Here is a 25,307-nt window from a genome sequence, read left to right on the forward strand (position 1 = left end):
ATGCAAATTGACATGGTATACTCACTAAAAGAGCCAAGAATTATAGGAATATAGGATTGGCATCTCATATCGTAAACATTCATTCATCGAGTCTCATTCGGAGCCGAGGCGTCCCCAATATCGTACAGGAAACCCCTCCCCCAAGGAAACAAAAAAAAAAGAAGGCAAGAAAACAAAGCACACCGGCACTATAATAGCTCCCGCACACTCGAGGCATCCTCCGGCATGTGCGACACCGACTCCTGCGAGACGGTAGTCGTCACCTTAATTTTATTCATGGCCTCCTTGGAGCTGGGCTGCGAGTCCGAGGGCTGAAGATTCGAAAGCGGCTTCATGGGGAAGGGCGGGGCGGTCGCCGTGACGGAGGACTGGTACTGGTAGTTCGAGTGGCGCAGGTTCCGGCTGCGCGGGGTCTTGGAGTATGTGTTGCTTTTGCTCTTGTAGCTGGAGAGGAAGCGCGGGAGGAGCTTGGATAGGAAGGCGCGGATGCCGGGGAGGCAAGCGCAGATGATGGCGACGTTGCACTCGATGGCGGACCACGTGGCGGCGCCGGCGTTATCGTCTGTGGGGGGGTTTAATTGGGTTAGTTGAGTGTTTGTTGTTTTCATGCTGAGGGGGGTTTTGTTTCCTGGTGAAAGGGAGAACGTACAGGTTGGGTCTGAGGAGTTGGAGATGTCTAGAAGACTTTGTAGACGGAGGATACTGGTGACCAGGACGCTTTTGGTCGTGGTAGGTCAGCGATGCTGGGCTTGTTGGTGGGGGGGTCTGTCGTATAAAAAGAAGGCTTACAATGCACCAAGGGCGAAGATGCCCATGAGAGCGAGCTTCTGTCGGCGGGGAAGCTGCAGGTTGTGGAGCACCGGCATGGGGAGGATTAAGATCAGGATGTCTGTGAAGATATGAAAGCCGGAGTTGGAGAACCAGAGGGCCTTCTTGTTGAGGCAGTAGCCGTCGATTTCCGGATACCAGAATTTCGCCACGGGAATGCATGTGAGCCAGGCGCTGATGAAGACCCATGCGCCATAGACGGCCAAAAATCCAATCATGCACCAGCAGGCAAAGCACATACGCGGAGTCGAGAATACGCGTTTGATCTGCAGGAGGAGCGAGGCTTTGGTGGTGACTAGGCTCAATTGATAGATGGGGATAGAAACCCAGAAACACTGAGAGAGGTGGGGGAGTGCATCAGCCAGCGACTTCGACTTTAAGACGAAGAGAACGCATACCTTCATTTGCTTGACAAATATCTCCGTTGGGATATCAGCAAAATGCTCCCCCATGAGATATTTGACCTCTGTATTTGATATCAGTATGGGACAGCCGGCAGTAAAGCATACAACAAGACAAGTATGCACCTCCAACGAAAAGACCGAAAAAGGCCCAGCTCAAAGCCTGCATAATTTCTGATCAGCCAACACGTCAACTATATATGTGGATATGCGAACGCTTACGAGGGCTACCAGGATGGCCCAGTCGTCGGCTCCCATCTGCTTGACCAAAAACGCTCGTGTGTAAATCCGGATGATTGTGAAAAGGGTGGCCAGTATCGTAAAGGCAATGCTGAACGAGAGGGCCTGCCGCCCGCGAGCAGTCCCGAAGGTCATCTTCACGAGCAGAATCCAGAACGAGAAAGGAAAAAAAGAAAGGGAGAGAAAGCGTCAAAACAAGTCGATAAGGACGGTAACCGCAGATGGCGGAATTAAGGATTGTAAGGCTATAGTAACGAGTGTTTTCAACATCCAATCCACCGATATTGGCCAAGCTCGAGGGCACTCAATCTTCATTATGCATTGTGATGGCGTCAAGGAGAAAAATGGAACACTGCATCGAGATCTGAAGGGATCATAAGATGATTAGAATGATGTTTATACTTTATCGAGTTCACGAGGTCAGGCCACCTCTATGTAAGAAGTTGCCTTAAGGAACCAAGGAACGGGGGTAGCTAGACTCTGAATTCGATATAGCTAAGTAGGAGCAGGCGGGCTGGTTGAAGACTTTTAAAGTTCAAGTAGATGATTAGGGCTGCTCGACGACCACAACGCTTGTGAATCAAAGTCACGGCCATACAGCTTGGCCACCAACGACAAATTTTGACTTTTGAGTTTTTGACACTAGTGAAGTTGGTTGAAGTTGGTTGCGTTGATCTCAATGGTAATGGTGGATCCATTGACCCACGTCCTCGGTGAATTGCTGGACGAATTGACGCATAATACATTAGCAGAGTATGGAGTGCATATTACCCAAGACTCGTGAATCGTGATGGATCATCAGACATGTCTCAGAATTATCCGAGTGTCTGGATAACGGTTTCCTTCGGCTTGAGTGAGCCTGGACTTGGAGTCCTAGACTCCCAGCGAGGAGGATTCATTTGCCAAACGTAGGACTGGTAGAGTAGACTAGGAACGTTGGATAAAGGTAGACTTGCTCCTAGCGTGGGTCTAGCTCTGTATAGTGTAGATTGACCGCCGAAGCTGAAAAATAGAAGGAATCTCTTATCTCAAGAGGTTGAAGCTAAAAGGTTAAAATTAAAGGGACATCGCACTAGCTCACCTGATATGCCATGTCAGGTGATCACGATAGTTCTTTCTCAGGAAATCATAGCTACATTCTCATCCTTGGGAACAACGACCAAAGTCCTTGAGCGATGGCTGCATTGAGCTCATATCAGCAGCGCTTATCCACACTCAAGAGGTGGGCCCTTAAACAATCCTTCTCACCATAGATAATGAATCCATACACCGTCCCCCGAAGAAGGCATTCGAGGAGACGAGAATTCTTCGAAGCCCAGTATTCCTCCCTATGACCCATCTGTTCGCGATAAGGCTTTGCTCAATCCCCTTTGCACTGGTAAGGCTTCAGGCTGCCAAGATATAGGACAAACTCATTGAGCTGGACGGAACCAACAATACTTTTCAGCTATACTAGCTAGCCTAGAAGTGCTAACTCATCTCTTTGGGGACATGATAGTGGTATCTTGGCGATTTTCCTTCCGATGATCGACAACGAAGTCACCCGTCTGCTCATGGGAAGGAGAACCATGCAAGTTCTGCCAGCATATTGAAAGTTCACTAAGGCAGCCGATCAATCGAGGGGGAGTCCTTTCAGGATGCAGCACGCACCACAAGGGAACTGATCCACCAAGGAAGTGATCATCTTGTTGCCATTCCTTCATCATTTGAAAGGCCATTTGCACTTGATATATGATCCTCATGATCACCATATTTTACTGGCCATCACAGCTGCTGTGTACCCAATCAAGCATCCAATCTGTAGGTCTCAACGTCGTCATTAGCACGACGCACAATTGATGGACAATACTCTCAGTTGCAGGAAGATTTTTGACCATTTTTTCTTGGGTCACTCTGCCCTACCTGTCCTAACAAGCTTTCTTTCACCTCGACCTTGCACACTCCAAGATTGATGGGGACTTGCGAGTAAAGGGCCACCAAGTGACCAAGGCAAATTATTGGGAGTGAGTGAAGTACTAATGACGGAGCACAGCGTCAGAAGGACGCTTCCCTATAGGACTAGACATAACAGAGCAGATATCTAACCACAAATGGGGATGAAATATCGCCCTGAGAACCTAACACACGTGTCTTGAGGTGTCTTACCATCGGGATGGTCCTTCCATGTTCTCTCTACTTTGCCACTCTTTTCTCCCAAACCAGACGCTAGGGGTCATGGTCATTGTAGTGCTCCCCGGACCATTATCTGAGTGGTTGTTATTGACCTGCATAGGGAGTCCCGGGGGACTTAGATCTTTACACGGGTAGTTATGCTCCTCGCAACATCTACGATATGAGTGTGTCAGAAATCTGTTTATTAACCTCCAACTAAGGTCTATCAATGGTAGATACACAACAGCAAGCCACTGAAATCCCATAGAGTATTCCAGAAAATTTCAAGAAAGTAAAAAATTAGGGAAGATTGCTGTTAAAAGAGGATCGAATGCTCATATGCCAACTCCCACTGTGTCAACTCCGTTCCTAATCTGTAATGTTCGTCAATATAGCATGAAAAATGTGTCAAAATCCCAGACAAAAAGCAATTTCATGCATGATGTATATCTCATAAAAGTGAAAGTTATATGTGACTGTGTCTGAAGTCAACTAGAACTCGTCGGAGTCGTAATCTTCCTCAACCAATAGGGCACGGTAGCCTCTGGATGCGAGATTTTCTTCGAGTCCACCATCGGATCCCGGATCAGCATAGCCTGTTGCCCATGTCAGTATACAAAATTGGCAGATCTATAAATTTGTGGAAGGAGAAGAAGAGAACTTACCCTCCCCACCAAAATAGCTGAGCATCACTGGCAGGAAGATGAGCGCATGAGTTGCCGCAAAGATGACCAATGCTAGCCAGACCCGGAAATAGTAAATCTCGAAGATCTTGCTTCGGGTAAAGGCCAATACGCAAACACCAAGCAGCTTGGTGATGGTAATGCCACTGAAGACACTGCCGCCGACATTAACCAAAGCCGTCCACGCGCGAGCATCCTTCCCGCGGAACTTGGTGGGCGTCTTCTCCATGATAGCGCGGGAAGGGAACATGAAGGCTCGAGCAATATGAGCGCAGAACTCAACTCCAATCCCAACACAAATGATGAGATTGACCAGAGAAACAGCGTTCAGCGATACCCCCGCAACAGCCATGGATCCAATAATGTCGACCACGATCATCACAACAGTAGCAGTGACTACCGCACCAGTGGCAACGGATCCCAAGATAATCGATGTGATGGCAAAGATGATGGCAACGGCACAACCAAGCAACGTACCAGTGAGCTGCACAATGGAGACATACTGATCGAAGAAGATATAGGGCTTGGAGTAGGGGAAAACATCAATGCCATGTTCCTTAGAGAGTCCGTCCGCGATGCGACGTGCTGAAAGGTAGGCCTTGATGAAGTCGTCCTGACTTCGAAGAGGCGTATGGCTGGTTCGGAAGTGACTGGCGTTCGTCATAACCCGCTTAGGATCGATGACCAGCGCATTGCTATATGGTGCTTTGCCGCCGAGCGGGCAGGACGCGTCCGTAGGCGCTTCAACCCACTTTTCCAGATAGTGAACAAACTCGCCTCCCGTGGGCATGCCGTGGAGGGAGATATTCCATGCAGGAATCCGATCTTCAAAGCAGATCTTTCCATCTTCCTTGCAGCACTCTTGCTGGGGATTCAGCCAATAGAAAAAGTCATCGATCCAACTCGCAGCTGACCCAGAGATATATGAGACATTCGGTCGCTTCGACTCCTGCTCCAAAACAAAAGATAAGGAGAATTCCTCGCATGTGGTAAAGCGCCCACAGAGCTGTTGCTGATGACGCCTTTCAGTCACATTGACATCGCGTGTCACAAAGTAAACCGGAGGTCCGGTGCCAAAGTAAGCGTCCAGGTCGTCAAAGTACTGCACAAGGTAAGAATCGCTAGGAAGAGCAATACGTTGATCCAGGCCGAGTGGCACTTCAGGAATGAGCGCCAAGCCAGCGGTGAAGATGCCCAGGAACGCAATCACAACTGCCACCTTGATCCTGCGGCCGAGCAGACAGTTTGCGTAAACATTGCGAATGAATTTCTGCAAGAGACTCTCGTCTTCCTGGTCATTGTAGACGTCTTCGTCAAACATGCCAGATGAGGTTGCCTTACGAACCGTTACGCAAGGCATGCAGTCTGCACGAAGGCTCTCCACCCGCCTCTGGTTGAGAGCAAGTACAGAAACAAACATGGTCATCTGCAGAATTGCGTTGATAAATACTGCCCCGGCTGCATAAACTGCAAAGTTCTTGACGGCGGGCATGCCCACAAAGACACCGAGGGCAAAGGCAACAGTTTCTGTCACAGCTGACAAGAAAATGCTGGGGCCAATTCTGCCCACTGCACGCGCAACACGCTCATCAATTTCTTCGTCGGGATGGCTGACATTGATCCGCTCGAATTCATGGACTACCAGGAAGATGTTGTCCACACCCACCGCCAATACAAGGAATGGAATGACCTCTGCGATAATCAAGGTTGCTCGGACACCTGCGGCGGAAAACAATCCAACCGACGCAGAGACTGACATCAGGACAATCAAGATACCAACAATGCCGAGAGTAAACTTTGACTGCACAAAGATATTTGCGGGATTGCTTAGCAACGATCTCCAGGTGACCGTGGCAGAGCCTAGGGCAAAGGATGCATAGATAAACATGATGATGTAGCTGATGACCACAATCTTAGCGTCAGTGTTGCTTGACTTGTTGAGTTCCTGTTCCAAACTGATCTCGGCGTTAAAAGAGACTCGAAGACCACGTTCCTTGGCTTCATCTTGGATATCAAGGAGGAGACTCTTGAATGTGAGTTCCCAGTCAACAGCATAGGCTTCACCCTCACTGCGCTGCTCAAAATTGTTTACTACCCATGTCGTAATCAGTGCTTTGGCATCGAGGACGTTACCAGTCTCTTCATAACCACCCAGGATCATTTCAGGCCTGAGAGGCTGGCTAAAGTCAGGGAGACAGCTGGGATCACCAGGTGAATTGGCGCAATGCTTAACGCGCTCCTCCCAAGTATCTGGCTGAATATTGGACGCAGAGCCACCGAAATAGCCTGTGATCGACTGAATCACGCAAGCATCACCGGTGGGCTTGAAGCAGACCTGATCCAGCAGGAGCCCGTGGTCTGAGGAGTTGACTCGACGAATACGCGATTCAACGCCGGACCACCAGGTCAGTGTATCATAACTAAGCACTGGTCCATGGTCGTTTACAAGGAAAGCCTGCTCAGCACGATAGAAGGGTCCGAAGTTGGTATCGAAATACTCCTTCTCTTGAGCTGCTGCGGAGGTGGGGCTAACCCAGAGACGCACGGGGTCTGTTTCCACAGCAAACCGCAGCCATCCTAGACTCAGGAGTCCGACGAACAATATGCTTGTGAAGATGGTGATTGCAGGGAATCGAGCACAAAAGCCTCCAATCCGATTAAACATTGCGTCCAACATGGAGTTCAGCTTATAAACCCCGGTGGGTTGTTCCAGTAAGCCACCAGCGTGAACAATGTCGCCTTCATCCTCATCATCACTAGGGGAGGGGTCTTGCAAAAGTCGGACCCGTTCTGGTTTGCGATAGCGGCGCTCTCTGTACGTAAAATAACTAGAGAAAGATATGATAGCGAGTATAAATAACGAGTAAATGAGGATGACTGCAAATGACATGCATGGCAACAGGCCGACATGGCAGTCTTTGTCCGTTTTCACTTCCGGCAACTGGGGACAAACTTCCGGACAGTCGACGCAGGAGCAGCGAAAAGCCTCATCGGCATCATTGCAAGCCTTGGGTGTGATAGAGAGCGGTCTCATTCCCTGATCATCCGGCCCTGTAGGCTCCGTTCTATAGTTGATCTGGAATGGACTACCAAGAAGCTTCTTATCACCCAAGAATTTCAAGAATTGCGTATAATTCTTAGCCCCGCCACCGATAAAGTCGATCGCTTTCCCACCAGAGGCACCATTTTTCACGTTCTTGCAGCTATCGTAGAAACCACTCTGGTATTCCTCGGACCAGATGTTGTCCAGCTCAGTGACCAGCGGCTTCCCGGAGCTACCCTTCTCGGTTTTTGTGACATTGATGAAGAGAGACTGGTCCGGAGAACAGGTGAATGTACAGAATATATTGAAGAAGTTGTCTTTGCACGCTGGACACGATGCGATGATGCCCTCGGCGAGCTTCAGGTTCTTGGCGAGCGCATCAATCTGCAGATAACAAGTGGAATTATTAGCATCATATGATATCAACGGCCTTATTATAGAGGGTAGTCTCTTACCTGTTCTTCTTCACAACACACAGGACCTTCCTCCCATTTACTACCACACAAGTTCACCAGCTTCTTCCGCGCTGATACTTCGGGCTCCCTTGCAATGTCATTATCCGGACATGGTAGTTCTCCACCGAAGAACGACTTCTTCCCACAATGACCGCGGATCGCACAACGGCCCTCTTCGTGTATCTTTGTTTCTCCTTGACCGAGGACGAAGGACTGGGGAAGAGACGAGAGAAGGCCGAATGTCGCTAGGATTGGGGTAAAGCGGAGTCCCCGCATCGTTGGAACAGAGGGTCAGCGACGACCAGGAGCTCGGGCACAAAGAATACTCCACGTATCAAGCGAATGTATCCGAGAAGGATATCCGGACAGAACGTTGAAATCGTGAGGTGATGTTGCTGTGTCGATAAGCTTTAAAGGGCGGATGAGAGCTCTAAGGCAGCAGTTCACCGACTATACTTGGTATCTTCGGTTCGGATCGGATACGTCTCAGAGCAAGCTGGGGATGAATCCTTATCAAACAGCTCCCCTATCCAATAAAGGACAGACAATTCAGTCTGGATAATATTAATCATGCAAAATCGAGGATGGAGTTGAGTGAAAAGGCTGGGGAAGAGCCGATGGGGAGATGACGATAAGAAACAAGGAAGCAAGTCAAGTGACTCCAGGCCAGGGACGATAGGCGCACATACACAGTACATACGTAAGCGGAGAACCTGGCGTTGGAGGCTTGGAGGCTTGGAGCTGATCGGGCGCTAAGCCGCTAACACCAGGGCACGCTGATCAGTGGAGGATCTTCTAGTTGTCTAGACTTTAGTTACATCTTGATGACCTGATGTATTGTTGGATCAACAGATCGAGCGATATCTTGCGAGATAGCTGGTATATACTGATCTTCTATAGGATTTTCTCGCCAGTGATCTGCTGATACCTGATGCGTTAGTATTACTCACCGTATGAACAGGTCAGAATTGAACTTCCGTAGCTCCCAATATATACTACATGTCTTCGATCATTGACCAGCAAAAAAAAAGTACCAGAATAAATTAGTGACAACGACAGTTTTCCAACAACTCGCCCATTTCACAAGACCATTCTTGAGACACCGACCATGCTTGTGATATTGATGGTCACCCTCCTGTTCTGTTACAGCCATCAAAACACCAACCCACCCCCTACCAGCGAGTTAGCATCACAGCGCATCCACACAAAAACAAAAAACGTACCATCAACAACAATATCAGCCCCATTCACATAGCTCCCCCCAGTATCGCTGCAGAGAAAAACCACCGGCCCCGTCAGCTCCAGCGGAGACCCCATCCTTCGCATGGGATTCCGATCCGCCCATATCTGTCGCCACGGCGCAAGCGCCTTGCCTTCGTTGAGAACCGTATCCATGTATCCCGGGGAGATGGAATTCACCCGAATCCCATAGCGAGTCCACTCCGCCGCGAGGCTGCTCCGTAGATGTAGCACCGCGGCCTTGGAGACGTTGTATGCAATCTGGGGCTGGGGGAAGTTCACCCGGTGACCGCTGATGGAAGAGATGAGGACAATTTTGCCCCCGCGTCCGCTGGAGATCATATGTCTGGTTGCGTCAACACTCGATTTTTTTCTGGGATAGGTTGGATGATGGTTGGGAAAGCGCACTTTCCTACAGCTTGTGCGGCGATCCAGGAGCCCGTTGTGTTCACATCGATGACTCGGCGCCACTGCTCGGTAGCTAGGTCTGCGGCTGCGACGCAGTTGACCATTCCCGCGAAGCAGCAGAGGATGCTGAGGTCTCCTAGCTGTTCGTGGGCTCTGTCAACGGCCGCCTGCATGCCTGCTTCGTCTGTAACATCGCACGTGTGGGTTATTATCTTCGAGGTCGGAAAGTCCTTTCGAAGAAGATTGATCTCGGTTTCGCCCTTCTCCAGGGCTGAGGGAAGATCAAGGAGGGCGATACCAGATAATCCATGCTCAAGAAGAGCTCGGGCAGAGGCTAGAGCGAGCATCCCCGCTCCACCAGTTACTGTATGTAGTAAGATGCATGGTTATCGAGTAGATGGAAGGGCAAGGGAAAATTGACCTACACACTGCATTTCCGCTCACCTTGAATCTTAGAGCGGCCCGTTGCTCTGCCGTGCTATGCTCTGGAAAAGAAGCCGGTGGAGGTGTCAAGGTGGTAGCTGGGTCGAAGTCTCCAAGGCGTATCCATGGCATTTGAGGTTGAGTGTCGGAGGCTGAAGGAATAGGCTCTTCATCCTGACCAGATCCCATTCTTATCAAAGTATGGCTTATCCTATGGACCTGGTAGAATACCCTTTATGTGTGTTGAAGCGGAATCCAAGATGGCACTGGTTCACTGAGGAGAAGGACGATAGGAAACACTACCCCGCGCACGACCAACTCACTCTACATACATTTTTCATCTACCTATACCGAAGAGAGGTACACCTACATACTGGAAGTGAAGAGCTCCGACTAGCGACATCTCAAGCGTGTTGCAGCTCTAGTCAGGAACTTGATCAACAAGACATTGGACTACATCCATCTATACCCTGTAGGATACACTAACACCTTTTACCTACGAATCGAAGATTGATCATCCCCTTTTTCCTCATTTCCCGTCGACCTTCCTCCTCTTTGCCGGCTTCTTTTCCGAGAACTCATCCGGATAAGCCTTGAAGAAATCGACCAGCTGCTGCGGCTCATCCCCAGTGACGTCGCAGAACGCCGTGGTGCAGACATAGTTGGTCTTTCCCTCGCGGGCAAGCGAGTAGTACTCGAGGATAAACTGGATCTCGCTGTTGTCGGTATCCGTCTGGCTCTTGAGGACCTTCTTAGCCTCGAACCTGGATCTGTTAGCATGGGCGTTTCAGCTGATTCGAACCGGGAGGGGGGGGGGGATCAGGTATTACTCGGAGATATCTTCGAACTTCATATCCTTTCCGAGAGCCTCGCTCGCTGCTCGGGCTAGTTCGTCACCGTTCAGGAGGGCGGGGCCTGGGGTATGTATGTTAGTTCCAGGACTTGTTGAGCTGTTAGCTCGATGGAAAGGATTGGGTGCAGTACACACCGGTTAGGGTCATCAGTTGCCCGCGGTGCTTATCATTGAAGCCATTCTTTCCTCGTCCCGTGAGGACATGCGCTGCGAGCAATGCAACGTCCTTCCATATACATCAGCAAGGGCTCCGCTGCTATAGAGTTCGACAAGACTTACACCCAACGCAACAGGAGGAAACTTATGGTCCTGCCCAATCGGTATAGGCAGGTATCCCTCCTCCCTCGCCTGGAGCGAGTACGCAAGCAGATTCTCGGCGTAAAAGCCAGCGCTATCAACACCCACTCCTCAGTCAGCTTTGCACAACCACCCTACCACAAACAAACACAACCCCATCTCAAAGGCATACCGAATAACAACCGGCGACCTCCCCGCCACCGAACTCGGATCCCCCTTCAGGGCCAGAAACATGGCCTCGAGATAAATGAACTCCCTCAGAAGGGGCTGCTTATCGGGCTCAGCCAGGTCACACCCCGCAGCGCTGAGGAAGAGCACATTCGGCACGCCGGCACGCTTCGTCGCTTCGATAAGCTCGGTGGTGATGTCAACCTTGTCGCGGCTGGCGGGCGGGACCAGGCAGACGGTGTCGGCGCCGGTGTTCTTGATGCTGGCGGTGACGTTCTTGAGGCGGCCTGGCTGGCGCGGGACGATGGTAGCGCCGAGGGTCTGGAGGTCCTTGCAGCGCTGGGAGTCGGGGTTGAGGGTGATGCCGAAGACGGTGCCGATCTGTTTGGAGAAGTTCTCATCTGAGAGGAGGAGTTCGGCGATGAGGAAGCCGGTGTTGCCCTCGACGGAGGTGATGCAGATGTTGCGGGACATGGTGGCTGAGGATGGCTTTCTGGGGGCTTGGGGCAGGCGATAATGGATGCACAAGGGATACTGGGCATGCTGAGGGTGTGTGTTATTCTGCGTTGCGTTTGGTATGACTATAAATACGGAAGGGTTGTCTGCGTCATGATACTATAATGATTAGGGAATTGGGCCACCTGAGACTCGGGATACAGATGCTGGCCAATGGATGAACATGATAACAGGTCAATTGAATCTGTATGTTTTGAGGGATAAGCTCTGTGATAAGTAAGTTGGTCTATTATAACTACGCTGCCATCCGGCACACCTCTTCACCAGCAATAGTAAGTAATGCGTAATGGAGCAGGGTTGAAGGCCTTAGTGCCAACAGGTTCATAAATTGAACTGCTGCGGCTTCACCTTCGTTCATGATGACTTACTTTGAGCCGTCATGCACACGAATGCCAAGCTTTACGGTCAACCATAAGGCTGATGACCGGAACTTCGACGAGAATTCCACAGAATATCTGCCTCAGTCTCGCGCTTAATCAGTGCGTGCCACGGACCAGACCAAGTAACGAATGTCCCCTCGCAAGGTTGATCAACTGCCGGCTGGAAAGGGCTCTACCAAACATACATCTGACTGCCAGATACCACTGGATGGTCCTCTGATACAGAAGACCAGAAGACCCTATCTCAGAAGATTATCATCAGAACAGTGCAAACCCAAGGGAGGACTTGGGGGAAGGACTCAAGGGATAGCATGTCACCCAAGATCTGCACATCCATATTCTATGTACGGTATACACTCATGCCCCGAACATCAATTCAAAATGACTTTATCTGCGTCACTACTGTTTCAGTTAGCGATAGGAACGAAGCATTAAGACAGAAGACGTGGACTGGTAACAAGAGAGAACAAATTGTAGACCCGATGCCCAAATAAGTTCGTAACAAATGGACAAACAGGACATATCGCCTGCGACTGTTTCCACTCAATAGCCCTCGTCCTCCGCTTGCTGATAGACATGTCGTGATCTCGAAGGATCTTTCCGCATCTGTTGGCCAGACCCCGTGAACCCCACTTGTAAGAAGAAGTTAGCATATCGATCGTCTTGAAAATATAGGAATGCAGTACCTCGAGCGTTCATCCCATCTCCCGTGCGGAACATGCTATCTTTCCGTCCCAGCTTGCCCTTGCTCGCAAAATCCTTCCATTTCATCTTGCCTTCCTCGAGCTCACGATTGGCCTTGACCTTTCGGGGTACCTTGGCAGGCCGCGCGGGACCATCGCCGACCTTGCTGGGCTCTTTGCGCACCTGATTAGCCAATGCAGGATTGATATCAGCCGCCGCAGAGATTACGCTGGCATGAGGGGGTTGAGGGACAGGGGACTGCGACGAAGAGTAGCCTGAGCTTGCATCAGCCTTGCGTTTCCGCGAATCACTGTTGGAAATGGGCTTGATGTCTTTGGCCGTTAAGGATTCCACCGTTCCGTACGACTTGAACGAGACCAGGTAGACGGGGTTGCTGGATGAGCCGGTGATAGAGGTAATTTTGGCAGGATAGAAGGAGTTATCTCCCGATGTCCAGCGAGCAAGAACGTTGTCGTTGACGGAGAAGGTTACCGGAGCCGAAACCTCCTCCGGTTGTTCGACAACGGGTTTGCGATAGCTAGCCGCATAAGCGGGATGATTTTCTTTGGACCATTTCTCCTTCGTTGGCGCGGGAGCAGGTTTTGTGGAGGTCGCAGATGGAGTAGGCGGCTTAAGTTCGGCGATGGATGTTTCGGTGAGGTTTATAAGTTCTTCCAGCTCAGTTTTAAGACTCTGTAGTTCCGTGTTGTCTGGGTCTACCTGCAAACTCGATTGGACTGTTTCGAGCTGGGACAGAGGGTCGGAAGTTAGAATCAGAGTCCGTACCATGAGAGAGCAAGCCAGCATACCTGTAGCTTGAATTCCTTGACCTCCGCCTCAAGAGCTGCGACGTCTGCCATGTTGGCTAGAGAAGATGGATCGACAAAAGGATGAGATGATTGGCAAGAGAGGCAGAAAGGCAGCTGATCTGGATGAACAGCTGAGTTTTATATGGAGAGTACAGGGGCGGAGTAGACTAGATAATAACAAACAGAAGTCGAGGAGCCAAAAATGATCTGTCGGGATACAATCCTTCTAGGCTGATCGATGTTAAGTTGGAGATGTTCAGTGTGGGACTCTCCAACTGTCAAGACTCAAGAGATGCCCAGATAAGGAATCACGTGATATACATCTGGGCGGTCTGTCGGCTGGAAGCTTGGAAGGCTTTCAGTCCTGTCTTGTCATCCATCTTGTGATAGCATCTCAAGTGAATATTTGCTCTCTAATTCTCATTCACTGGATGGGGATCTCCCTCACTAAAGTCTTCATAGAATAAAACCCCAGAAAGCCCTCACCAAATTGGGAACAGTCTTGATCTCGCGGGGAGTCTGGATAATGATCAGCCTCCTCCGACTGGCCAAAGGTCCCTTTTGCCACTGAGATCCTGGATGGAGCGGCGAATGCAATATTCTTGAGTCTGTGAATGGCCAGATCAAGTATTTGTCTGATAGAAGCCATAGAAAGAGTTGAAGGAGCATTAGGTATGGAGTATCTCTACCCCACAAACTCAATCGACGCCTTTCAAGGCAGTTTCATTGACGTTATGGAGTTAGTTGACTTGTCATTTTTGAGTTCACTGTTATAACTACGAGCCTTGAATCAGATAAGAAAGCCACATATATAATGACGCTATCCGTACTCATCGGCCTTCCGGTAGTTGTGAGTTGTGACAATACAGAAGGCGGTAAAGTTCCATGATCTGGATATGAGTCATCCTGACGGGGGTTATTACCCGGGATGATATGGCTTGAGGTTTAAGTCTTTGAAATACTCCATAGGGGAACTTCATTCGTGCATGATGCATCATTATTGATTACCCATAGGGATGAAAGCCTTATTCATTAAGAGCAGGCTAATCCATGGAAGTCATCGAAGGACATGGCGCATGGAAGAAGACGAAGACGAAGAAGAAGCAGATGACCGGATAGATTCAATCCCCGGGCCTGCTCTGATTTATAAGCATCGAGTCCCCTACCTTAGTTTTTCTCTCTCTCTGTAAAGCAGCGATGAAGTGTCAGACGGGTTGATTGGACGCTCCCTATCAGCTGTTTCAGATCAATCAATGAAACTGGCTCACTTACAGTGCCGCCTTTGTCCACCACTTTCGCCATCGTTGGATTTTCCCTCATCCCGTCCAGCTTTCAATATTCCTTCAGTCGGGTTCATGATGGATGTTCTCACTGCGCTGATTCTGCAAGATGGTACCTTGTCGTTCATACTTAGTAGCTAGCACTATATAATCTCTAGTGCAAAGTGATACGCTTACATTCGACAATCATCCATCGGTGTCTGCGTCTGTGAGCCTGAGAGGGAAAAAAAAAAACAAGAATTGTAAAAAAAATAAGCCGTAACTCGTAACATTCATTACTCCTACCGATTTCCCCCTCTTAGCCACAGTCTTCTAGATTTCTGACTGTATCCTTCCCCAACCTCAACTCTCTCCCCATCATCTACCTGACCTGACCTGACCTATCTTCTCCCTTCATCAAGATTCATAGCTTGAATATTGTCTCCTGGTCTCTGGCTTCGCAATTCTATCCAATTCAGTCCGTCACTATCAGAACCTCCAATTTGATTCATTCGGTAGCCCCTCGCCCGTCAGATCGTACTTTTGTCGACACTCGACACGCCTGCATCGGCAGCATTCTTATCCTAGTTACAGTGTCCCCTCCCCCTTCTTGCTGGCACTAGGCGACGATTTTAGCATAAGCTCCTTGGCTTCTGCATCCTCTCTTCTGACTCGATCGTTCTGTCTTTTTTTTCTACGGTCTTTCGCCTCTTCATCGCCCCGTATTTCCAGACCCCCCCCCCTTGACTCCCATCTATCTATCCTTTGTCTTCACTGAGCTTCCCAGGGATATTGCTACGCAATCTCTGTTCTTCATCTCTCAAACTTCCTCACATGCTTATTTGAAGTGGGGCGGTTTCGGAACAGCTCCAGTTGCCTTTCCAACTCCAAAGGACGGCAACAGCAGCAGTCTTGCTTGAACTGCTGCTCTTTAAATCGATACATCGAACGGGCGGGAAGCCCGACCCTTTCAGTTAAACGACACAGAAAAGGGTCAAATCAAGAGTGCTACTGCTACGTAGTGCTTGATTATTATTATTGTTATTATTATTGACGCCGATTACGCCTCACGGGCAATACATCACTATCAGTCGGCCTCGGTCACCCCACCCTTCTACCACCCCCAATATCATATTCTTATTCTTCTTCCTTTTCCTCCTCCATCACAACCACCATGGCGGACTACAACACGCTTTATCAGCAAGGCCTCTATCTCACCCCCGATCAGCAGGATCTCCTCCTTGCCGCCTTTTCCACAGCCAACCCTCAGAAACAACCCAACACTTCCCAGCACAAAGTTGACTCCAACAGTGACCCGAATCATACACCGGGCCATACTTCATCTGGTAGCTTCAGTGTTTCTCCTTCCGGCCGGATGGACGGCTCCGGGAATCATTCAAGCACCTTCGGCTACGATGACAGCCCATTTCTCGACTTCAACCCCGACCTCGACCTCGATTTTCTGGACAATGAGAACTTGATTGGGGACCTCCCCCCGAGTCTGCCATCTACCGAAGATTATGAACCCGGCGATAAAAGAAAGGATATAGATGGACCGGAAGACGAGAAAGAGGAGTCGGGGAAGAAGCGGAGAGAGAGCGACGAAAAGGCAGCCAAGAAACCTGGGAGAAAGCCGCTGACTTCAGAGCCCACTTCGGTATGTTAGACCTGTCACCTCTCGTTCTTCACGTTGCAGACCATTTCATGTTCCGTGTGGCTCACCCAATATCAATTTCTCTCCGACAGAAGCGTAAGGCACAGAATCGGGCAGCGCAACGAGCATTCCGTGAGCGCAAGGAGAAGCATCTGAAGGACTTGGAGGCGAAAGTGGACGAGCTCCAGAAAGCCTCTGACAATGCAAGCCAGGAAAACGGCCTCTTGCGCGCTCATGTGGAACGGTTGCAAGTCGAACTCAAGGAGTATCGGAAGCGTCTCTCCTGGGTTACGACCGGCAGCGGGCTTTCTCCCATGAACGCTATTCCGGCCGTCCACTCACGGGCAGTGTACAATGGTGTGAACAACAATGACTTCCTATTTGACTTCCCCAAATTCGGAGATCTTCCTGGCTCGCACATCTTCCATGGTCGACCGGGCAATTCACCTCAGAGCAGCTCGGGAGATAGTCGATCAGCTCGTCCCCGCAACGATGCCCATGTTCCTGGTGTCCTCAATCGCAACGCCTTGAACAGTCCAACCACTAGCGGTACTCCGTCTGCCAACTCGTCTTCGAATGTTCACTCCCCAGCCTCTCAGACGCATACCAAGTCCACCGCTGGAACTTCAGTCGGCACGGATGAGACTAACGGAACTCCCAGGGGCTATACCCCTAAAGTCAATTCTGCTTACACTTCAAAGCAGACATCGCACGACACGCCCAGCTCGGACTCTCCGTCATCGTCCTCAGATTCGCATCACAGCCAGCTGCTTTCGTCTAGTGGCACTTCGCCTGAACCAAGCACACACTCTCCTGCAGTGAAGGCTTACGAGGGCGGTAACAATCATACATGCACATATAGCACCGTTGGTGGTGAGGAATCCTTCTGCGCTCAACTGGGCATGGCATGTGGCAATATCAATAATCCCATTCCAGCTGTGAAACACAATAGCGAGAGTGCAACGAACACACCCGCTCACGCCAACCCCACCGACCAGCTTCTCGGTCTGGACCTTCTCGCTCAACAAAACGGAGGACAGTTTGATCCTGTTCTATTCGGAGATTGGCGTGAGCCCCAGGATGCTATCTTGTCTCAAGACTTTGGTACATTCTTTGACGATGCCTTCCCTCTGCCCGATTTGGGCAGCCCCTCGCACAACCTCACTGAGGTGGTGAAGCAACCAGCACCACCCAAGAAGGACCTCATTGCCGAGATCGATAGCAGGCTTGAGGAGGATGATGAGGTTGTTCCTGGCGAGGACAAATCCCAAATGTTGACATGCTCTAAGATCTGGTATGTCTTTTTGAAGGGTTTCTCTTCAAATGAAAAGTTCTTGGTTCGTCAGGGCCGCGTATTAACTGATTCGTACAGGGATCGCTTGCAATCGATGGAGAAGTTCCGCAATGGTGAAATTGACGTCGACAACCTCTGTTCCGAGCTTCGCACGAAGGCTCGATGTTCCGAGGGCGGCGTAGTCGTGAACCAGCAAGATGTTGACGACATTATGGGTCGCGTCAAATAGGCGATTCCCGGGCGACTTTAATACGACAGGGATGTTTGATTCTGCAAATATGTACAATCTTCGGAGCATTCTATCATCCACCCTCATTTCACGAATTCGGAGACTGATACCCATTTTACACGACGCTGCTATTGTTTTGATCACGAACAGATATATGAAAAGGCGAAAAGGAGATATGGACTTACATTTATGTCTTTGGATTTGCTGGGACATTCGTTATTTCGATTTTATTATCACTCCAATCTTGAATCAATTTTGCTGTCAAATTCCTTCCCTTTCTTCTATCCAAACAACCTACTTCACTCCCCTTTGCTATTTTCTTTCTTCCTGCACCGGCACGTTCTATCATTTTTTTTTTCAACCACATCTCCTGCTGTACTTTCAGTAAGGTTTTTTGTTCTTCTTCCATTATGAAGGCGAAGTTGGAGGCAGAGGCGCTGTTTTTATTTTTTTTCTTTGCTTTTCTCTTCTTATTTCTCTACAGGCTACCAGGTGTGGAATGGTATACCGCATTGGAGGCCCTGGTTGGGAAAAAGATTGTACACCACGACCACATACAGGTCACCAGTAACACCTATCTGCTAAATGAATGACTTCTTCTGCACCTGTCGCCCCGGATCCAGCCTTGGAGACATACCTATCTACTATTTTTCGTGTTTCGGTTTCTTTGGCTGGGTTTGTGTGTTTATGTGTTTCCTTGAGCTCTCTCGCTGCTGTGATGCAACGCAAATAGCACACGCTACCTACATAGCAAGTAACTCAATCATATCATATCAAACAGAGCAGCACAGCCTTTCCAACCTCAAGTACTCCATAGTATACTGTATACAGATAGTCCAGACAGACGGAAGGAGACGTGAAGCAGAACCTGAAGCTACAAGGGTATCGATATTGGCGCGTACCGGGAAGAAAACAAAAGACTCGAGTTTAAAATACACAAAAGGGTCCGCCTTGGGTGCCTTCGTCTCCTCTCCGTTTTCTGTCCGGGGTCTTCCTTTTCCTCTCCTCTTGTTGTTTTCACCTCCCTCCCTTCTCTGTGTTTTTTTTTTTTTTGTAGATGGTTTTTTCTTCGGATACCCTCCCTCCCATTTCTTCCTTTTCCCAATCATCATCCGCACCCAAGTCGGAAAGGCGAACTGCATCAGCATCGGGAGAACAAACCCCCCCCGTCCCTGCTTGCTTGAGACAATGACTGCGTCCGGACCAACAACTTCCGATACTAAGCCTGTCAAAGGGGGACCGATGTATCAAAGCAACGTGCTTCTACTACGGGTAAGAAATGTCCATGTGCATCTCGCTCAGAAAAGAAGAAATGACGAAGAGAATAAGGAACTGGAAGGCGAGAAAAGAAGAAGTAGAAAGAAAAAAAAATAAAAGCATTGGCTTTGCAGATATCACAAAAAAGAAACAGAAGAAGGTGGGGGGAAATTAACATATCGCGAACCCATGAGGAATTAATGGAACACAACGTGATGAGGAGATTGGAAGAGTGCCAAGGAAACAAAAGTGGTCGAAAAATGGCTGAGCAAAACAAGAGAAAGGCGTCATCCATACTCCCTTAAGAGTCCCCACCGGAAGGCGCAGGCTTGTCACTAGAGAGTGTCGACGTCGAGGGTGCGTTGGAGTCTGAGGCGCCTCCCTTGTTGAAACCCCCACGGCCTCCTCGCCCACCACGTCCACCCCGGTCGGTGCCACGGCCACGGCCACGGCCACCGAATCCACCTCGTCCGCGACCTCCTTCACTGTCACTGGCGCCGCCGCTCTGATATCCGCGCTGAGATGTATTACCGCCTCGGTTGCTAGCTCCCCATGTACCAGCGTTACCACGGTGACTGCCACGGTCTTCGAAAAACTTGAGGTTGGGCTTGCGGGGTTGACCAGCGCCGCTGGGTTTCTTGTGTTCGATGGGTTGACGGTCGAGAGCAGCCTTGGCTTCCTCGACAGTGGTGAAAGTCACAACATGGTTATACTTGCCCCACTTCTCAACCTTGACGATCTTGGCCTTGTCCTCCTCAGGGAAGAGATCGCGGACTGCTTGTTCATTATCCACGTTCGAGACAAATAGTCCATTGCTTTGTTTCTTCTCGCCCCGGGGCAGAGGAGATTCAAAAGGCTTCTCTGGTTGCGCTGTGCCATTAAGTTCAGAGGCACCCGCCTTCTCGGGCGACATGGCACTAGGCTGAGCAGCAGCGGCAGGGGGCTGTGGGGTGGCAGGCTTGGGGACGACGGGGACGGGAGATGCGCGACTAGCGCCCGCAGCTGGACCTTTTCCTGGAGCCTGCTGGGTGGTAGGGGGAGCGACCCGAGCTGGAGGTGGGGCCTGTCCAAACTGAGGGGGGGCAGCACCAGGAACACGTGTCGCGGTAGCTGGCGAAGCGGGAAGCCCACTGGCTACAGGCTGGCCAGCAGCAACCTGAGGCTTACCAGTGCGGTGAGCGAAGTTGAAGCCTTGAGCACGCATCTCCGTCGCAATGCGGCCTCCCTCGACCTCAAGAACAAGAAAGCCGAACGCAGCATCCGCAAGATTGAAATTCCACATGTTCTTGAAAGCGCTCTCGTCGACCTGGCCCGCAGCATTTCCGGGAGCAGTGGGACCGCCAAATGGGTTTCCACCATTGGCGACAGTGGGCATTCTCTGAACGACATCAAGAGCATTGTCCAAGAGAGTCTTCTGGGCCTCATTGGAAGAGATGGCAGCCTCCACCTCTCCACGGACCGTCTCCCAAACATCGTTGAAAGAGGCTTTGGAAGCCGCGAGCTTGCCCCGGTAGTGATCCAGAGAAGGGTTGACGGAGAATTCGTTGTAGGAGGAACCATAGCGGAAGTGGAGACCGGCGGAGATGGAAAAGTCGGCCTTGAGGGTCACGGACAGCTGGTTCAACATGCCCTCCCGAGCGGGCGACGCATGAGTGACGAAGATGCGGGTTTCTGACGGGTCGTACACACGGTTGGCAGTGTCGATCAGCTCACCCATCTGGAGCAAGGTGGTCCACATGGTGCCCTGGCCACCAGCAATCGTGGTCTTGCCTTCGCCATTGTCGAACAACTTGTGCATCACCACCGCGCCGCCCAGACCCAGCAGCCGCAGCTTCACACCGCCTATGTCCAGCAGCCGCGAGTTGGCCTCGTCAATGATGTGCAAATTGTTAACCTTGTACTCTCCCGAACGGAATTTCTCCAGCACTCTGACATCCTCACAAGCACCCCAGACGGTATATACGGGGACATCGAGAGTGAGCCGCTTGTCGAGCAGCATTGAGAGTTCGGAAAGGGGCAGCTGATCCGGAGTGAATCGTTGTTTGATCGACTGCTGGGGAGGAGTCTGAGCAATCGTGCGCTTCACGGCCTCGGGCAGCAACGGGGAATATTGTGCCACATGTTTGAGAGTCCTAATTTCCGTCCATAGCACATTAGAATCATGCGTCGTAATGGGGACGAAAGTTGGATGATTGTCACAAGTGCGGTCACACTTACTTGTCTGCAATTCGCTCGAGAGAGGTATCATCGTAGAAACCAAAGTCACCGGTATGGATAATATGATCAGCGCGAGCTTGCTTAGCAAGCTCGTTCAAAGACTTCAAATTTCCTGCACACAACATATCTGTCAGATCGTGTTCCCCGGCTGTCATGGTGGCGACTCAAGCTCTTCAGACAATGGCCTACCTCGGACATCCGCAATGCACAACACTCTCACGGGGCCGTTCTGAATGACCCGGCCATTGTTAGGAAGAAGAGGGGTGGCACCAGGCACAGGACCAGCAGCCGCTGCTGCTGCACCGTTCGCAAGAGGATAGCCTTGGGGAGCAAAGTTGTGAGGACGGGGCTGGAAAATCACGACGGAAGTCGCCAGTTAGTTTAGCTCCATCAAGTATTTGCGCGCTAGAGCCTGATCCAACACATCACTCTAGCCCTGGGAGCCGAGGAAGCTACACGGGGAAAGCAACGGGGGAAAAGGCGAGCACGACGGGTGGGGGGGAGGTGAGTTTGCTTGCGACTTACAGAAGCCATGGGTAGAATTTAGATGGAGATAATCAGAGAGAGAAGAGGAGAAAAGCACGACGGAGCTAGACAGAGCAAGAAAAAAAGGGGAAGAGGAGAAATTAAGGGAAGAGGAGAAGGGGAAAAAAAAGCAAGCCAGTTGGATTGGGATGTTGGATGTTCTGGCGTTGTTCTTGTTGCTCGCTGGTTTCGCCCCGAAAAGAAAGCCCGCCGTCACGGCGCTTATGTAAGCGCCACCACAGGGGCAGCGTCGCCGCAAGGGATCCTGGAGCTGGTCTGGATGGTGATTGTGTCACTTCACGACAGAGGCGATGCTTGGAGTTCTGTCTCTCAGGGGTCAAGGCTCAGAGTAAGGGTGTGCGAGGTCTTATAGAGCCCTGAAACAAATCTCCAGTGGGTGCGCTGCCCAGCTCTGACTACCTTCTGTTGTCCTTTTGACTACGGCTCACTTGATTTTATCACCTGCTTTAAGAAAGCATCTGAGAGGGAAACAAAGGTAAAAAAAAAAAGACAAAAAAAAAAAACGAAGAAGCTTGAGACTGTATGGTCAAAGAGGTATTTGTGGCTCAAATCAGTTCGTCCATGTATATACACGACCGCTACCCGCATCTCTCATTTAAGCCTCAGATCACAGTTCTTGTCTCTCATCTCCTAAGAACTGCTGGTCTCCTTGATGCTTGACATTGGATTCCTCCTTGACTTGTAGTGCGGTGAGCTGCAGACTCCTGGGTCCTTCCAGTGCCAGCAAGGCAAAGTGCCCACCCACGGTTGGGCGCGCTCTACATAGCACGGGGACACCAGGACTGTTGCCTTTTGCGGATGTCGCGACATATCTATCTGAGAATGGCCAGTTATGCTTGCCGTTGGTCATGAAAGCCCACAAGTCATCCACGAACTCGTCGCGGGTACTGTCGTTAAAAGTGCCCGATAGCCACATGTTCCAATCCGACTTGGCCCAGTCCTGTCGGTGATCCAGGGGCACTCCATACTCAGCCCTCACGGATTTGAAGAATGCGCTGCTCATTTGATGAGCTTCCTCTGGGAAAGTCCTCAGACCCAACAACACGTCTGGGTAAAGATTATAGGGCGTCTTCCATGAAGATGGCTTATCCGGATATTGCAGCACAAAATGCGTCTTTTGATCATCTAAACCTAATGCTTGGGTGAAGAACAGGTTGGCTCGTTCCTCCCCAATCTTTGAGTATTCTGTCAAGCCTGTTAGCTCTCCAAATGCTTTGAGGCCAACGGCAGCCTTGATAGCAAGATTTGTTTCATTCGCTAGCGGACCAGCCGCATCATTCGAAGACAGCTGCTCGGCAATGTCGACGCTATTCTCGACCAGGTAATCTGCGTAGCCTCGCAAGATGTCGAAATATGGTGCTGCCCAGATTTCGTCTCCTGTCGCACGTACATAGGCCAGAATAAGAACCATCAGATTCCCGCATTCTTCAATGGGCATCGGTTCTGCTTGTTGGTCGTCGTGCCCGGTTGCGTTCGGATAGTGAGTGCCCATATCGTGGATTACATATGGTTCGTGCCAACGTCCGGCTGCGAGGTATCTCATCATGGGCTCCAGTAGAAGTCGAATGTACTCTGGATCCATAACGTAATAGATGGGAAATGCAGGCATGATTACATCCACCGTATTGATGTTGCCGTCGCTGGAGAGCTCTTTGATAAACGCTAGCACTTCGCTCGTATCAAGAGTCTCATTGGGAATGGTCAAATCGATCCCCCCATATGCTTGACGGGCTGACAGAGTGACAATGTCCGCGTATTTCTGGCCAGCCACGGCTTTTGCTTTGGCAGTCATTTCCTGGTCAAGAATCAAGGATTCGAGAAGCGCATCTGGATAATCATCCATGAAGTATGTGACCGCTTCATATGTCTCCGGGTACTCAGCACGGTAGTACCCAGTATATGCCTTTCCGAGATAGTTGACCGCTTCTTCTCGCACGTATCCAACAACGAAATTGACACGCCGGTCTCCAGTCACGGTCCCGAGATCATGAGACAAGGCTACAATACCTTTGGACTCACATTGCTGGCTGCTACTGGCTAGAATACCAGTGTTGGCGAACTGAGAGAATATCCCTGATTGTGCACCAGAAGCAAAAGAAAGCTTTGAAGGAGTGTTAGGTCGTGCAGCAAATATCGTCTCACCCCAGAGAGCCATATCACTCTCCTCGGAGTACAATGTAGCATCCTGTACTTTCAAAGAATAGATAGCAGTGCGACCTGTATTCTGAAAAGTGCAAACTGCATCGTCAGATCTTCCTGTCCATCTACCGTCTATACTAGAGAAGACTTGGATGCTGTTGGCAGAAGCCCCGGAGACAGATACTGTCAAATAAGCTGAGATCATCACGTTAGCCTTCGTCTTCATCCAATGAAATACAAGATACGCACCAAAAGGAAGAGACTGCGTAAGGTAACTTGATGGCGAAACGGGCGAGAAGAAATCGAGCTTGAACATTACCGGCCCAGCATTGAGCGTGAATATGGAGTGGGTTGCCGTATACTCAGCGCTGCACACAACTGCAGGTCGGATTTCTTTCTCAGGATTTTTCACACCCATCAAGCTATATGTCTGACCATCAACCCGCGCCATAACAGCCCAACCCAGCTCCTGACCCGCCCAGAACTGAGGCTCGGCATACGGTAAAGACTGGACCCTGTCGCTGGGCATCCATGTTGAAAGATACGGATTGCGTACTGCCAACGGGTATGAAGGGGGCAGAACTGGTAGATAGGACACATTCTCTTGGTGGCCTGTGTAGAGAGAGAGCACAATTGTGCATAGTGAGCTAATTAACAAGGATGTTCTTCCACTGGGGAGGTGCATTCTGGGCGAGATGTCACTAGAGTGGCATATATCTCGAAACTAGACATGGACTTAGTCGGGTGGGGGCGAGCAGCAGAGGTATCTTCTGATTGAAATATCTCGAGCTTCACGGGCATATGCTCTAAAAGAATGAGCAGAGATACAAATATCTTCTCGCAGTACTCGATTGCGCAACTCACGGCCGGAGATGTCGATCCTCTCTCTAACCGCCGTTTATTTCGTCATTGCAATGAGGACAGACTGTTGGTCTCGAATAGTCACGAGTCATAGGCTACTCTATTATGTGGTATTCTATAGGCTCACTGCTGCTGTTGCTAATATATAGATGGATCGTTTTGATAAATATGGGATGAAGGATGATGAAGGATGGATGTAAAGATGGATGAGAGTCAATCAAGGAGTAGCCAAATGCATAGAGAAGAATGCGGGGAAAGACTGCAAGGACATCG

At 50.2% G+C, this 25,307-nt stretch overlaps 8 protein-coding genes across 8 annotated transcripts, besides 2 other annotated features; 1 reads left to right on the forward strand and 7 right to left on the reverse strand.

The window, feature by feature from the left end:
• Window positions 1-188: 188 nt before the first annotated feature.
• Window positions 189-1,604, reverse strand: ACLA_082930 (putative integral membrane protein; the record flags this gene model as incomplete). The annotated part of the gene is made up of 6 exons (XM_001268026.1): window positions 189-562; window positions 650-717; window positions 790-1,163; window positions 1,227-1,294; window positions 1,356-1,392; window positions 1,452-1,604. 6 exons carry the CDS (start codon window positions 1,602-1,604, stop codon window positions 189-191), a joined length of 1,074 nt encoding a protein of 357 aa, XP_001268027.1.
• A 2,508-nt stretch (window positions 1,605-4,112) lies between these two features.
• ncr1 (sphingolipid transporter NCR1) lies at window positions 4,113-8,077 on the reverse strand (the record flags this gene model as incomplete). Its single annotated transcript, XM_001268027.1, has 3 exons — window positions 4,113-4,216; window positions 4,286-7,730; window positions 7,802-8,077. 3 exons carry the CDS (start codon window positions 8,075-8,077, stop codon window positions 4,113-4,115), a joined length of 3,825 nt encoding a protein of 1,274 aa, XP_001268028.1.
• Window positions 8,078-8,953: 876 nt separating this feature from the next.
• On the reverse strand, window positions 8,954-10,060 carry ACLA_082950 (oxidoreductase, short chain dehydrogenase/reductase family; the record flags this gene model as incomplete). The annotated part of the gene is made up of 4 exons (XM_001268028.1): window positions 8,954-8,973; window positions 9,025-9,386; window positions 9,449-9,812; window positions 9,874-10,060. The coding sequence occupies 4 exons, from the start codon at window positions 10,058-10,060 to the stop codon at window positions 8,954-8,956; spliced, it is 933 nt and encodes a 310-aa protein (XP_001268029.1).
• Window positions 10,061-10,400: 340 nt separating this feature from the next.
• Window positions 10,401-11,663, reverse strand: ACLA_082960 (uncharacterized protein; the record flags this gene model as incomplete). Its single annotated transcript, XM_001268029.1, has 5 exons — window positions 10,401-10,635; window positions 10,702-10,786; window positions 10,860-10,950; window positions 11,004-11,115; window positions 11,194-11,663. The coding sequence occupies 5 exons, from the start codon at window positions 11,661-11,663 to the stop codon at window positions 10,401-10,403; spliced, it is 993 nt and encodes a 330-aa protein (XP_001268030.1).
• A 965-nt stretch (window positions 11,664-12,628) lies between these two features.
• ACLA_082970 (uncharacterized protein) lies at window positions 12,629-13,629 on the reverse strand (the record flags this gene model as incomplete). The annotated part of the gene is made up of 2 exons (XM_001268030.1): window positions 12,629-13,516; window positions 13,579-13,629. The coding sequence occupies 2 exons, from the start codon at window positions 13,627-13,629 to the stop codon at window positions 12,629-12,631; spliced, it is 939 nt and encodes a 312-aa protein (XP_001268031.1).
• Window positions 13,630-15,865: 2,236 nt separating this feature from the next.
• Window positions 15,866-15,889: a microsatellite.
• A 122-nt stretch (window positions 15,890-16,011) lies between these two features.
• On the forward strand, window positions 16,012-18,014 carry yap1 (putative bZIP transcription factor AP-1/Yap1; the record flags this gene model as incomplete). The annotated part of the gene is made up of 3 exons (XM_001268031.1): window positions 16,012-16,494; window positions 16,584-17,785; window positions 17,864-18,014. The coding sequence occupies 3 exons, from the start codon at window positions 16,012-16,014 to the stop codon at window positions 18,012-18,014; spliced, it is 1,836 nt and encodes a 611-aa protein (XP_001268032.1).
• A 1,558-nt stretch (window positions 18,015-19,572) lies between these two features.
• Window positions 19,573-22,028, reverse strand: ACLA_082990 (uncharacterized protein; the record flags this gene model as incomplete). The annotated part of the gene is made up of 4 exons (XM_001268032.1): window positions 21,945-22,028; window positions 21,678-21,837; window positions 21,489-21,600; window positions 19,573-21,403 (listed from the first exon to the last, which is right to left on the reverse strand). Exons 1-4 carry the CDS (start codon window positions 22,020-22,022, stop codon window positions 19,573-19,575), a joined length of 2,181 nt encoding a protein of 726 aa, XP_001268033.1. The 5' UTR covers window positions 22,023-22,028.
• A 483-nt stretch (window positions 22,029-22,511) lies between these two features.
• Window positions 22,512-22,537: a microsatellite.
• Window positions 22,538-22,641: 104 nt separating this feature from the next.
• On the reverse strand, window positions 22,642-24,858 carry ACLA_083000 (putative glutaminase; the record flags this gene model as incomplete). The annotated part of the gene is made up of 2 exons (XM_001268033.1): window positions 22,642-24,368; window positions 24,423-24,858. 2 exons carry the CDS (start codon window positions 24,856-24,858, stop codon window positions 22,642-22,644), a joined length of 2,163 nt encoding a protein of 720 aa, XP_001268034.1.
• Window positions 24,859-25,307: the final 449 nt, after the last annotated feature.

The sequence above is a fragment of the Aspergillus clavatus genome, genomic scaffold (genome assembly GCF_000002715.2).
Source record: "Aspergillus clavatus NRRL 1 1099423829806 genomic scaffold, whole genome shotgun sequence".
Taxonomy (NCBI): Eukaryota; Fungi; Ascomycota; class Eurotiomycetes; order Eurotiales; family Aspergillaceae; genus Aspergillus; species Aspergillus clavatus.